General features: G+C 43.5%; 1 protein-coding gene across 2 annotated transcripts in view; it reads left to right on the top strand.

The window, feature by feature from the left end:
• Nucleotides 1-13549, top strand: part of LOC137055850 (uncharacterized) — a 49558-nt gene that overhangs the window by 24218 nt on the left and 11791 nt on the right. For both annotated transcript variants that reach the window (XM_067429749.1, XM_067429748.1), the window contains exons 9-14: nt 3502-3891; nt 3977-4048; nt 10815-11201; nt 11356-11739; nt 11821-11910; nt 13415-13534. In XM_067429749.1, the coding sequence (XP_067285850.1) occupies nt 3502-3891; nt 3977-4048; nt 10815-11201; nt 11356-11739; nt 11821-11910; nt 13415-13534 (1443 nt within the window). The remainder of the gene's footprint in view (nt 1-3501; nt 3892-3976; nt 4049-10814; nt 11202-11355; nt 11740-11820; nt 11911-13414; nt 13535-13549) is intronic.

Here is a 13549-nt window from a genome sequence, read left to right as displayed (position 1 = left end):
CGGGAGGCCTCAGTCGCCTGGCACCACAGATGAAGTGGGTGAGCACAGGCTGCTTCCTGACTGGCACCCTGTCAGTCAAGGCATGACAAGCTGATAAAGCAACCACAACTTGTCCTGAGCCCAAAGTAGCATCTGCTGCTCCAGCCTGTTCAGACAGCGTGAACGCAGACCGCCCTGGCAATTTATATGGGATACTACCTCATTGTTGTCCACCAGCACTAGGACATGGTATCCTCTGAGCTGCTGGAGGATGTACTTCAGGGCCAGAAAAATAGCCATCAGGTCGAGGCCGTTGATGTGCCAGTGATTGCCTTTGGGGATTGGCCCTTGGATGAAATCCCCTGTCTTTGAGCCACAACTAAAGCGGTCTCATGTGCAAAGGTCCAGAGTGATCACCATGGACACAGCTGACATGAGATATCAATTATCTGATACTGATGAACAGTAATGTCCTCATCTAGCCTGATGTTGCGTAGGGTGTTTAGAATGGTCTTGACAGTTTCGAGAGACATTCGTACCCACATGGTGACCGAGTACCATACAACCCCTTAGTGTGTTGTCCTCTTAGAGAAAGAGCTCTTTTCTTGGTGTTGAGTCTTAAACCCAGAGAGATGAGATGAGCAAGAATGACATCTCAATGTCGAAATGCAAAATCTTGAGACTGAGCCAGTATCAAACAGTTGTCCATATAGTTCAAAATGCGGATGCCCTGAAGTCGCAGAGGAGCCAGAGATGCATCCATGCATTTTGTGTATGTGCATGGTGATAAGGTTAGGCCAAATGGAAGAAACCAATATTGGTAAGCTTTTATATGAAAGTATGCATCCTAGAGATCAGTGTTGGATTTGTGACATGACCATCTTGATAGTTAGCATTTTGAACTTGAATGTTCTGAGAGAACAAATCAAGCCTTGAAGATCTAAAATGAGATGCAACCCCAATCTTTTTTGGGAACCAGAAAGTACAGACTGTAGTAGCCTGACTCTCTCTCTCTTAGAGGGGAGTATGTTCTATGGCCCAGTTGCCCAGAAGAGATTGCCGCTCTTGTGACAGCAAATACACCTTCTCCAGTTTTACGACAGTGGGGACCCTACGATTGAAAGGCAGAGGGGGTGAGCAAACTGTATCCTGTAACCTTTTTTCTACTGTCTTTAGGACCCAAGGAGAGATACCTGGCAGTATCTTCCACACTGCCAAGGTCTCTGACAGGGGTACTAATTTTAGTTATTTCTGTTGGGGGGATGTTGAATGTTCTGTGTCCTGGGCGATAACAGGAAGCAAGATTCAACACTTCCTCTTCTTAGAGATAATAGTCCTGATGTCAGGTTTTTGAGCTGCTGAGCACGACATGCCAGTCCCACTCTGCTTTTTGGCCTCACGTCTCTGAGTGTGGCAAGGAAGGAATTGTACAAATTCCTGTACCAGCCTCCTCATGCTTCTTTACCTTGGAAGGTGGAAGAGGAGCTTCAAGAAGGAAGACTCTGTCTCTGTCTTTGATGCCATCATGGGAGGATTGCTCGAAGGTTTCCTTCGTCCGAGCCAAAGAGGTGCCTGGGCGCACTTTGGAGTCAGGCAAAAAAGGACATCCCGATCTGGAGAAGAAATGAAAGAGGGAGTGATTGGGATGACCCGTCTCTCGCTCCTCACCCAGATCAACATGCAAGCTGTACAATTGCATTGTGGGTGCTGACCAGAGATGTATAAAGTACTAAAGACCAAGACTTATGTAAAAGTACAAGTACTCTATCAAAAAAGTGACTTGAGTAGAAGTTGAAGTCCTCTTTAAGCTCCACACTAAAATAGTTTTAGTTCCACACTCAAAAAAAACATTTTTTGTACTTAAGTATTGCAAGTAGTTTATTTAAAAATGTTCTATTCAAGTACTGAAAGTAAAAGTACAAGTATTGCGTTATGTAGTTATTAAAGAAAGAATTCAACAGTTTGAACATCTCAACAGCTCCCGTCTCCATTTCTCTCACCTCTGTCCTTACCCCCGCTGCGGCCGCCTTGATCAGGGGGGAGGTAGAACGCAGTCTCGGGAGTGCCCCCCGGCCTGCGAGGGGCGATGGGGGTAAGTGGTGTGGCAAGCAGGGGGGCGAGGGACCGCAAGAGCGGGCCGGTGACGAGTGGTAATGAGTACCAGCTGCGTGACACACCGGTCTCGTCTCGCGTTCAAGTGATGGGAGCATAAAAGGATGAGCCAAGGCAGCGGAAGACAAGAGAGGACCAGGACTGGACTTTATGTTGAGTTTTGTTATGTGTTTGTGGGCAGTCGTCCGTGAGGGGCTGCCCGCAGTTTACTTTCGTTTTGTTTATTTATTTTGGAATAAAAGTTGTTAAATTTACCACCCGCATTGGATCTTACAGCGGTTCTCAATCAGCGATCGTCAGAGGAAATATCAACAATATCCTACAGTCTATTCTTATCCGCAGTGAGGGTGAGAGAGAGAGAAAGAGAGAGAGATAGAGAGAGAGGGGGGTCTGCGCTCTGCGGTCTTGGCCATTAGTTAATTTATATATAATAATTATATATAATAATAATTATATAATTTATAATAACAATCTACTTGTTTTTGTGTACGTAATACATTGTCAAATATGTATAAACTTAAATAGACGAAATATACAAGTAGTTAATGTCTCTTTGTATTAATTTGTCCTGTTATTGACGTAATGCGCGTCATTGATAAAATGCGCAACCAGATGCTCCGAGGGAACGGAGACGTACGTTCCGTTGCCAGTTGCTGTGCTTCTGCTAAGAGGCTGAGTCACTAGTCGGCTCCTCAGGAGGAAAAAGCGCTGTTCTACCTTTCCACTTCCTATTTATACCCGCGCTGCGGGGCGGAGCGTGGAATGCGTGGATTACATGCCAAATTTAATTGGCTAGTTTTTACACACTCAAAGTAGGATTGGTTTCTAAAGCCAGATCCCAATTCGTCGGTCAGTTCCGACGTTCGTCTCCGTTCCCTCCTTCAGGGAACGAGGGTTACATAAGTAACCGAGACGATTCACAAAATACATCATCTGTAGTATATTTGCATTCTGTTACTTGAATCAGGGAGAGGGGAGAGGGAAGAGGGGAGATGAGAGAAGGGCAGGGCAGTCACACTCTTTCTGTGAGATCTTCTCTCCAAATTAGTGAGTTTTATTGCTTTATTGCAGGGTGTTGGAACTCAGCTTTTGTCTTAGAAGTAAAACCAGTTATTACATACTTAAGGTTTCTGGGGTGATAACATAATTTTCTTTATGTTAGTATCAAGAGTCATTGTAGTAGGCTATTTGTTAGATCATTTTACATGTATTAGTGGATTGTTTCACAAAATTAAGCTTGTTTTAGCTAGTTAGAATCAGTGCTCTGCTGTCATTTTTTGCTGCTTCAGAGCTAAAGGAAGAAGGAAAAGGTTTCCGTATCTGTATAGTCAGGTATTAAACTACATGGTTTTACCTATAAATAAAGCATCTTAACAGTGTTTAATGAAGATCTCTTTTCGTCCATTAAAGTTGGTTTCCAAAGCATCATCCGTGATCCCTGCTTCAACTATGAGTCTCTGGATCGTCCCTGGAGAGCCAACAATGAAAGTGGAGATATCATTTGTGACAACTCCTTCTCCTGGAATGGTTGGTACCGGCTCTTCTACAATGGAATGGACATCCGGATGCCAGAGACCTGTGTTGGTTCATTCAGCTGTAACACACAGATCAACCTGTGGCTCAATGGTCCTCACCCTCAGATAGAGGATGGAGTGGTGATCAGGGAGGTCTGTGGTAGTTATCATTGGGGAGGTTGCTGTGATTACAAGACAAGACCCATCAGAGTGAAAGCGTGCCCAGGCAATTACTATGTCTATGAACTTGTGAAACCAGAATTTGGGTGTGCTGGATACTGTACAGGTACTGTGCTTTCCCCCACGTATTAACAACGTTTTTTAAACCTTTTAAAACATTTCAGTAAAGTTTTGAATTTCCTTCTTTTTAGATGTCAGCACTATTTCGCAGGCAGTTTCCATAGTGAGTCCAGATATATTCACTGGATCCAAAATCACCTTGAGTAAGTTGTATACAGTAAATATAATATGTATAAATAAGAGATATTCAGAATTTGCTTCTTTGGGGTGAAATCTAAGTGTGAGTTTAAAATATAACAAATATAAAGAACACCAGGTTCTAGGGCTGCATAAAAAAATAAGAAATAATAATAATTTTACTTTTTTTTTGTGAAAAATGCAGGTGGCCTAAAACTATATAACTAATCATTAGAAATGTTAAGTATGTTTAATTCATACTGGAAGCCGGAGGGTGCCTTTGAAAAACTCCAAAAGGGTGTGATTTGCTTTTAAAATGCACATTGTATCTCACAGCTCTTTCAGAAACCACTTACTACTATGAAACATTATTGTTTATTGCATTATAAACATCTTTGTTTGAGCAGATATCAACAAACAACACATGTCTAAACATATGTAATATTCATTATCTTACAGTGTAAACTAGTGTTAATTTTGTCAGATGAGGCAAGACGAAATATTTTCATCAACAACCTTTTTTTCCCTAAGACGAGACGATGACGAGACTGCTCTAATGTCCAAAAACACTGACTAAAACTAAATTCACATGCATTATTGTTGACGAAAAAGGACGAGACTAAAATGTTTTGCATAAAATAAAAACTAAGATAAAATCTGTCTTCATTTTCGTCTACAATCATCTCTACTTTTTCATCACGAGACCAGAGCTGTTATGCCTTCAAAATATTCTGAATGAGTTTGCACTGTTGCTCAAGCACAGCTCGTCTCATTCTTGTGTCGCTGCCATCCTGTGGCTGCAACATGAAAGAGCCATTGATAACAGAGTTGGTTGATAACATTTTATTTTGACTAAAGCTAGACTAAAAGGACCAGACTTTTAGTCGAGTAAAACTTGACTAACTAAAGATATGTGAATGACTAAATATGACTAAAGCCGGGTGCACACTGTGCGATTTTGGCCACGATTTGGCCGTCTGAGACAAATTTAGGAAATCCTAAAAGATTCCTCAGATCCTAGGCTAAAATCTGACGTCTTTGGTCGTTAGTTTGACATGTTCACCGGCCGCCGATTAATGAGCTCTGCGATCAAATTTTACCTCAGACGAAATTCTGGCAGTGTCAGAAGATTTGGCACAGAATCCTGCAGTGTGACTTCTCCTACGACGACAGTCAAATATCTCGGTTTTTCAAGACAAACTATGACCAAAAACGAGAGCTAGAGATTTCTTTGTAGCCAGCATTTCAGTCCCGTGTGTAATGCAGCTCACTGTCACTGAACGCGTCATTCATTGATGATATAAAACTCCGGGTGAGATTTCTTGCGCGCGTCCATTTTTAGCGCGCCTTCACTATCGTGCAGTCTGACATTAATGTCAACTGAGATCTTACAGTGTGACATGGCTTACATCCGGGATCATGTTCGTACAGTCTGACAAGGGACATTCGCAAAGGATTTTGAAAAATCGCACAGTGTGCAGGACCCATAAAACTAACAAGGATATTTAGCACTAAATTAAAAGTAAGTGTGGTGTTCTAGAGTAAGCCACTAGAGGGAGCTCTTGTAAGAGAGCATAAGGAATGTAAAGACAAGTGAAGTAGTGATACCATGACATGTGAGAAATAAAAGAATACACTGAGTTCAGTCACGGAGTTTGTTACGGTTTATTTTCGAGGCACTCAACATATTGGCGACGAGGATGGCTTTTAGTTTGAGCCAACCCACTCCGTTCCTGCAAACACCGGGAGAACCGCCGATTCCGTTCAAAGCATGGATTAAAACTTTCGAAAATTTCTTGCTGGCCCTGGGAGAAGAACTATCTACTGCTAGGAAGCGTGCACTTCTAATACACTGCCTCGGAGCGGAGGGGCAAAGACTGTTCTACACCCTAAATGTGAGCCAACAGGGAGACGATACGTACGCTTCTGCTTTGAGTGCAATTCAGGACTTTTTTGTCCCTAAAGTTAATGTGGTTGCTGAACGTTACCGCTTCCGCCAACGGAGTCAACGCGCAGGCGAGACAACAGACCAATATATCGCTGCTCTGCGTGAACTCGCTGCCACCTGCGAATTCGGCGCTATGGAGGACGAGATGATACGCGACCAGCTGGTTGAAAAGACTAATTCAGCACGGATCAGAGAACGGTTGCTGCTAGAAGTACCACTCGACCTTAAGAAAGCTGTGACGGTCGCGCGGCAAATTGAAACTGCAACAGCAGAGGCCAAAGCGATGATAACGTCATCAGACAACTCAGTACAAGCAGTTCAACAATACAACAGGCCCCGACGGAGCAAAAGCAAAGCCAGCGCGATGCGCGGACCGCCCAAATCCCCCCGTTCACTAACTTGCTACCGCTGTGGATCCGAGCAGCACGCAGCTAATTTTTCTGGATGCCCTGCTAAGGATGCGGTATGCAGGAACTGTAACAAAAAAGGACATTATGCTAAGGCATGTCGTGGAAGCAAACGGGTGAGTGAAATTACAGTGCCTGAAGTGATTGTGTTAAATGTGGAACATTCCGCTCGTGACTGTGGCAAAATAATGTGTACAGTACAAATATGTGTAAGCACAGGACAAAAACGGGACATTCAGCTAATGGTAGATACTGGATCGGCTGTGTCTATATTACCAATGTCCATTTACACGGCATTGTTCAATCAAGCACTGCTCTCATCGCCGAAACTCAGTCTAGTTAGTTTTGGGGGCGATGCAATTGAAGTGAAAGGATGCATGCCAGCCAGCGTTTCATATGGTGACCATTGCACTACTGCAGACCTGTACATCGTACAAAAAGGATCAGCTGTGTTGGGCAGAGACCTCTTTACTGGACTGTGTTTACAATTATGCGATGGCCAGATTAGTACAGCCCATTGTGTGAATCCTGTCTCGTCTGTGGCTGCAAGCTCTGAAAACAGACTGGGATGTGCAAGAGGATTTGTACATCGTGTCACGATGCGGCCTAAGGTTCAACCCGTCCAACAGAAACTCAGGCGGTTACCTTTCTCAATTCGTGATGAGGTGTCCAAAGAATTACAGAAGCTCATAGAACAGGATGTAATCGAGCCTGTAGATGCATCTGAGTGGGTCTCCCCAATAGTGGTCACCAGAAAAAAAGACGGGGGGATCCGGCTCTGCGTCGATTTACGTGAGCCTAATAAAGCCATCGTAGTGGACAGTTTCCCTCTTCCGCATATGGAGGAGATGTTCGCAAGCCTGTGTGGAGCTAGAATGTTTTCCACATTAGACCTCCAAAGTGCTTACCATCAGGTCGTGTTGCATGAGGACAGTCGAAACATGACTGCATTTATAACGCATGATGGGCTATTTCGCTTTAAAAGGGTTCCGTATGGACTGGCCTCAGCCCCAAGCTGCTTTCAGAGGATGATGTCTGAAATCCTTAAAGGTCAGCCTGGAGTCCATTGCTACTTGGACGATATCATGGTCGCAGGAGCAACACTCAAGGAACATGATGATAACCTGCAATCCGTGCTGCAGCAAATTGAAAAGGCAGGACTGAAACTTAACACAGCAAAGTGTCACTTCAGACAGCCAGAACTGTCATTTCTGGGCCACACGCTGTCTGGGAAGGGATTGCGGCCTGATGCTTCTCATGTCTCTGCAGTGGCAGATGCTCCACCCCCGGCTGACGTGGTCAGTCTTCGTTCATTTCTGGGGCTTACATCATGGTATTCTAAGTTCATACCAAACTTTGCTACAGTGGTGGAGCCACTGCGCATGATTTTACGAGGCTCTGTTCCATTCATGTGGTCACCTGAGGCTCAGGAGAGCTTTGAGACTGTAAAGAGACTGATTGTGAATAGTGCTGCACTCACACTTTTCAATCCAGAACTAACCACTATCGTGACCACAGACGCCTCAGACTATGGAATTGGAGGGGTTCTTACCCAGCTGCATGCAGACAAAACAGAGAAAACCGTGGCATTTGCCTCACGCACTCTTACAGCAGCAGAAAGGAAGTACTCCACGGTAGAAAAAGAAGCGCTAGCATGTGTTTGGGCCACAGAGAGATGGAGGACCTACCTGTGGGGACGACACTTCATACTGCGGACAGATCACAGCCCACTAACCACTCTTTTGACATCTAAGGGTCAAGGCAGAGCAGGTATGCGCATAGCCAGATGGTCAGCTAGGCTGATGACATTTACGTATGACATTCAGTATAAGCCAGGGTGTGAGAATGTGACTGCAGACTGTTTATCTCGCTTACCACTGCCTAGTACTGAACCTAGTCTGGAACATGATGTTGAAGTTGTAGCACTCACTTCTACGCTCACTACAATAACCTGCTCCGAGTTCAAAGCAGCATGCGATTCGTGTCCTGTGCAAGCCGAGCTGCGCAGACTACTTACTTCAAAATGGCCAAAGTGTGCAAAAGTACTGGATCGTGCATTACGGCCATATTTTCAAATACGCCATGAACTTTCACTCCAGGATGGTTGTGTGGTACGTGGGACCAGCCGCCTCATAGTCCCAGAATGTCTCCAGCCCAAGTTGATCGCGCTTGCACACGACACACATCAGGGCATCGTGAGGACGAAAAGGAGGCTGAGAGAACTCTACTGGTGGCCTGGCATGGACGCTCAAGTGGAAACAACAGTCAAATCTTGTGTCACGTGTCAGTTACATGACAAATCGGCTGTTACATACATAACACCACTCCAACCTGTGCCATATCCTACTGACGCCTGGGAAAAAGTGGCCATAGACATTATGGGTCCTTTTGATGCAGCACCCGTGGACTGTCGCTTTGTAGTCACTCTGGTGGACTATTACAGTAAGTGGCCTGAAATGGCATTTGTCTCACATCCTACCACCCAGTCCGTGATTCAGTTCTTGTCTACAGTGTTTAGTAGAGAGGGGAATCCAAAAGAGCTGATTTCTGACCATGGAGTACAATTCACTTCATACGCCTTCAAGCTGTTCTTGCAAAACAGAGGAATCACACACAGGACTTCATCTGTGTACTACCCAAGAGCAAACGGAGAAGTCGAACGTTTCAATCGCAGCTTAAAGGATAGCTTACAGACTGCATCACTGGAAGGAAGAGGGTGGAAGGAGTTTACTAAAGACTTTCTGCAGGCATACCGTTCAACGCCGCATGCCACTACACACTGCACGCCAGCTGAGCTCTTGCATGGTAGACCCATGTTAACCAAACTTAACGTTTCGGGTCTTCACTTACCACCTGCAGGTAAACCGCTCTCATCTCAACAGCTTGCTTCACATGTGAGGGAGAAACAGTCAAAAAGCAAACAGTACAGTGACAGAAAACGCAGTGCAAAGCATGTCTCATTTCAGTGTGGATCCTATGTCCGTGTAAAGAGGCCAGGAATTGTGCCAAAGACTCAGTCTAAATTTGGAAGACCCCTACAGGTTGTGGGTAAGAGAGGACTGTACACATACAAGCTGTCAGATGGGCGATGCTGGAATGCATCTCACCTGGCACCTGCACTCGCTCCAAGCAGAACAGAGGAGTCCAGTGATTTGCCATTGTTTGACGCGGGGAACACTGAACCGATAGGTGGTGAACAACCAGCTGTAGTTGCACGGCCGGTTCGGAGTAGGTGTGCGCCTGCATGGACCCGGGATTATGTGATGTAAAATGTGATTTAATGCATCAATAATACATAAATTGTGTCTCTGCAGTTTAAGGAAAAATAACAACTGTTCTGTGAATATTTTGTGAGGGTCATAGTGAAGGTTTTGATTCCAAGCCTTACGGTTGGGAGTACTATTATAAAAAGGCTAAAAAGTAAAATGTTAAAATGTTATCGTTACTGTTACTAGTAACAAGACAAAGTTGCTATGGTATGTTTAGTCTTAAGAGAAAGGGATATGTGGTGTTCTAGAGTAAGCCACTAGAGGGAGCTCTTGTAAGAGAGCATAAGGAATGTAAAGACAAGTGAAGTAGTGATACCATGACATGTGAGAAATAAAAGAATACACTGAGTTCAGTCACGGAGTTTGTTACGGTTTATTTTCGAGGCACTCAACATAAGTCTTTAATTTATCTTTTAATTAATTAAATTAAAGTTAAAGCTTAATTTAGCTTTAACTAGCCACCAAGACTCAATTAAAAATAGATTAACACTAGTGTAAACACTCATTTTACTTTTATATTGTACTGTTTTTGTACTATAGAGCAAAACAACATACTAGTGTCGTACATGTACATTTATTTAGCATATTTCAACATGTTTCTGTTCAACTAGTAAAATGTGTACAAGTTTATGTCACAATTATGCAACAAATTAACTAATGTATGTGTGAATAAATGACTTGCCCCCGCTGGATCACCTCAAGGAAAAGCAGATGAATGATGAAGTTTGATGTTTTGTTTTGAGGTGATGGCTTACAGGTTAGCATTTGAGAATAGGCGATTAGCATGTGAATCACTTGTGCTGTGCGTAGATGTGGTCACATTACAGATAATTAACAGACATGACAAACTGTTGGTTTCGTATGGATTACCGAAACAGAATATTTGTCTTGTTATGAAAACAGAAAGTAGACAATTAAGTTACAAATGATGTATAACATTTATTAGTATGACTCAAAATTAGATTCTTTTTTGCACTTATAAGAAAAATGTAAAATCGTCACCCTGGGGCGACTACTGACAGAGGGGGTTAAAATTTTACTTTTTATGTCACCAGTCATATCATGTACAGTACAAATGCCAAAAGTGCCTTAGGATTTTTATTTAGATTAGATTAAATTTGACCAAATTAGGCCTCAAGTTCCTTGTTTTGATCTCTCACTATTACAGATTATGACGCTTGCAATAACTACAACATACTCGATAACTACTGGAGAAGCCCGCCCATTTTATGGTATACTGATGCAAATAGACATGATGACACTCTTGTAGAATGGGATGGCTGGTATCGACTCTTCATTAATGGATCAAGTGCTCAGATGCCTGAGTGGTGTGTGACTTACATGTCATGTGGAGGTTATAGTTCTCTGTGGCTTGGTGGCTCTCATCCTCGGCTAGAAGATGGAGTTGTTACTCGTGAAATCTACGGCTCCCGTGATGATCAGTGCAGTCGCTACAGATCCAACCCAATCCAAGTCAAAGCTTGTCCTGGAAATTATTATGTCTACAAATTTACCAGGCCGGCTCTTTCAATCCCAGCTCCTGTATATTGTGCAGGTACATTCATTCATTTTTATATTTGTCATGATTATAATGAATTGTATTGTAGATTTCATATGATAACTATCTGCGGAGACTTGTTAAAGTGTCTTCTACTTGAATGCATTCACTCTTCAGTATATAATACTTTCTTTCTAATTTTTCACAACAGAACTTTTCATCACCCCAAGTGTCGACCCCTGCCACAACTATACCCTTCTGAATGATCCTTGGAGGGCCACTGACCATTATAACTTAGGCATGTGTGATTATAATGTGGACTGGAAGGGCTGGTACAGGCTGTTCTACAATGGTCTAAATGCTCAGATGCCAGAATCATGTGTTAATCAAAGCATGTGTGGCACTTATCACCCACTGTGGCTCAACGGATCTCACCCACAGCTGGAAGATGGAGTGGTCACCCGTCAGGTCTGTGTCTCCTCATGGAATGGCTGCTGTGCTTACAAATCGCATGCTATAAGAGTCAAATCCTGTCCAGGAAATTACTATGTTTATGAGTTTGTCAAGCCAATATTTTGTGGAGCTTACTGTTTAGGTAGGAGAGCTTTTACTCATATCATTTCAGTCATTTATTTTGAAAATTATTCCTGTTGATATAAAATGTTCCTAATTACAGAATCCACAAGTCCGTCCATTCCCCCAGTGTCTACAACAACAGAAAAAGTCGTACCCACAGAATCTATTACTTCACCAATCCCAACCGCTGGTAAAGTATTGTCTTAACTCCTGTATAAAACCTCACCATTACACAAGAGTGTAGAAAAAGTAATTGCAAAACTTAGTTAACGGCATAAAAGGTAAAATACTTTCATTGCAGGTTTGGCTCAAAGAAAGTACAAAGCTTATTTTAAACTTTCCTAGCTTTGCTTTGGAGTCTCCTAAAATAGCATGCATCCAAGATAAAAAAGACTTTAATTTTCTCATAATATACATTGCACATCACCTCATTTCTCAAAGAGTCTCAAAACAGTTTGTTCAAAGATTTAGTCCCTCTAAAACCAACCTTTCCGAAACCCTTCTCTGCTGTAATTGGTAAGATGGTCCAGTCTCTTGTAATTGGTCTATCGCTAGTAGTTGGAAACGAAACAGCCATTACCATATCTGATTTTGAGCTTTGGAGGCTTCCTCAGAGCTTGATGTACAGTGATATGAACAGAAACAATGGAGTTGTTTTGAGAAACAATGGAGCAGTGCGAGTCCTCACCCGTTTGAAGTGCAGCAAAGTCGAACATGTTGACAATACAAACCAAACGCTTTCAGTCTCAGCTACAACTACAGTGTTTAAAGGTGGGGCAAAAAAGATGTTCACGGACAGCCAATAAAATACCACAGACGTAGAGGAAGCTGCTCCAGAGTCCACTCTAATGATTGATCCATCCCCTGACCACAGTCCAGTAATGGCTCCAGTCCCTGACCAGATTCCAGTGATGGCTCCGGCCCCAGACCAAAGTCCAGAGGTGGCTCGAGCCCCTGACAAGAGTCCAGTGATGGCTCCAGCCCCTCAGTTCAGTCCTGAGGCCACTCACATCCCAGTGCTCAGCCCAGTGCCCACTATCATTCCAGACCCTGTTCCAGTGAGTAAAATTCTATTCCAGAGTCCACTCTTGTCCCTGAAACCGTTCCAGCCGACGAGCCCACTTCACAACCCCATAGCTCCCCCCCAATCATTTTTTTAGTGTGGTAGGGGCATATGTCCCTGGCCATAATGAGCGATCCTGGCTTCCTTGGCAAGGGATCCTTCCTTGGGCCCCTGAACAGTCTGCACCTCCTTGGCCCTCTAAACTTGCCCATGTCACCTTGGCTGCCTGAACAGCTGGTGTTTCCTTGTCCCACTGAACTACCTGCACCTCCCAGGCTACCAGCATCACTGGTGCTGCCCTGGATGACTCCTATTCTGCTGGATCCCAGTCTCCTATCTGTCATCACAATCTGACTTGTAACTTCTGCATTCCATGTCCCATCGTCCTCCCTGGCTCTAACCGGCACACACTTCACAATCACCTGCACCTGTCAGCAATCACCCTTTGTCAATAGCACAACTTCTCGTTTGTCCTCATTGTCTAGTCTCCTTAATGCATTTATATGTTCACATAAAATAAGATTTTTTATTTTTGGTGAAGTCCTACTTTTAATCATTAACTCAATGCCACATTAACACGACTCAGTCTGTCTTAGTGTTGTATTTCATCTATCTGTTCTTTTCCTCTTAGATGTGAGAGATCTTTGTTCTGAGCTCAGCTGCTCTGAGGATGAATGGTGTGGGATGAAAAATGGCGTTTATGGCTGTTTATGTAAAAAGAACAGACCACAACCACATTCTGACTCTTTTGGTTGGTATCATTCCA

The sequence above is a fragment of the Pseudorasbora parva genome, chromosome 21 (assembly GCF_024679245.1).
Source record: "Pseudorasbora parva isolate DD20220531a chromosome 21, ASM2467924v1, whole genome shotgun sequence".
Lineage (NCBI taxonomy): Eukaryota > Metazoa > Chordata > Actinopteri > Cypriniformes > Gobionidae > Pseudorasbora > Pseudorasbora parva.
Note: the sequence above shows the minus strand (reverse complement) of the source record. Positions and strands in the feature narration are given on the sequence as shown.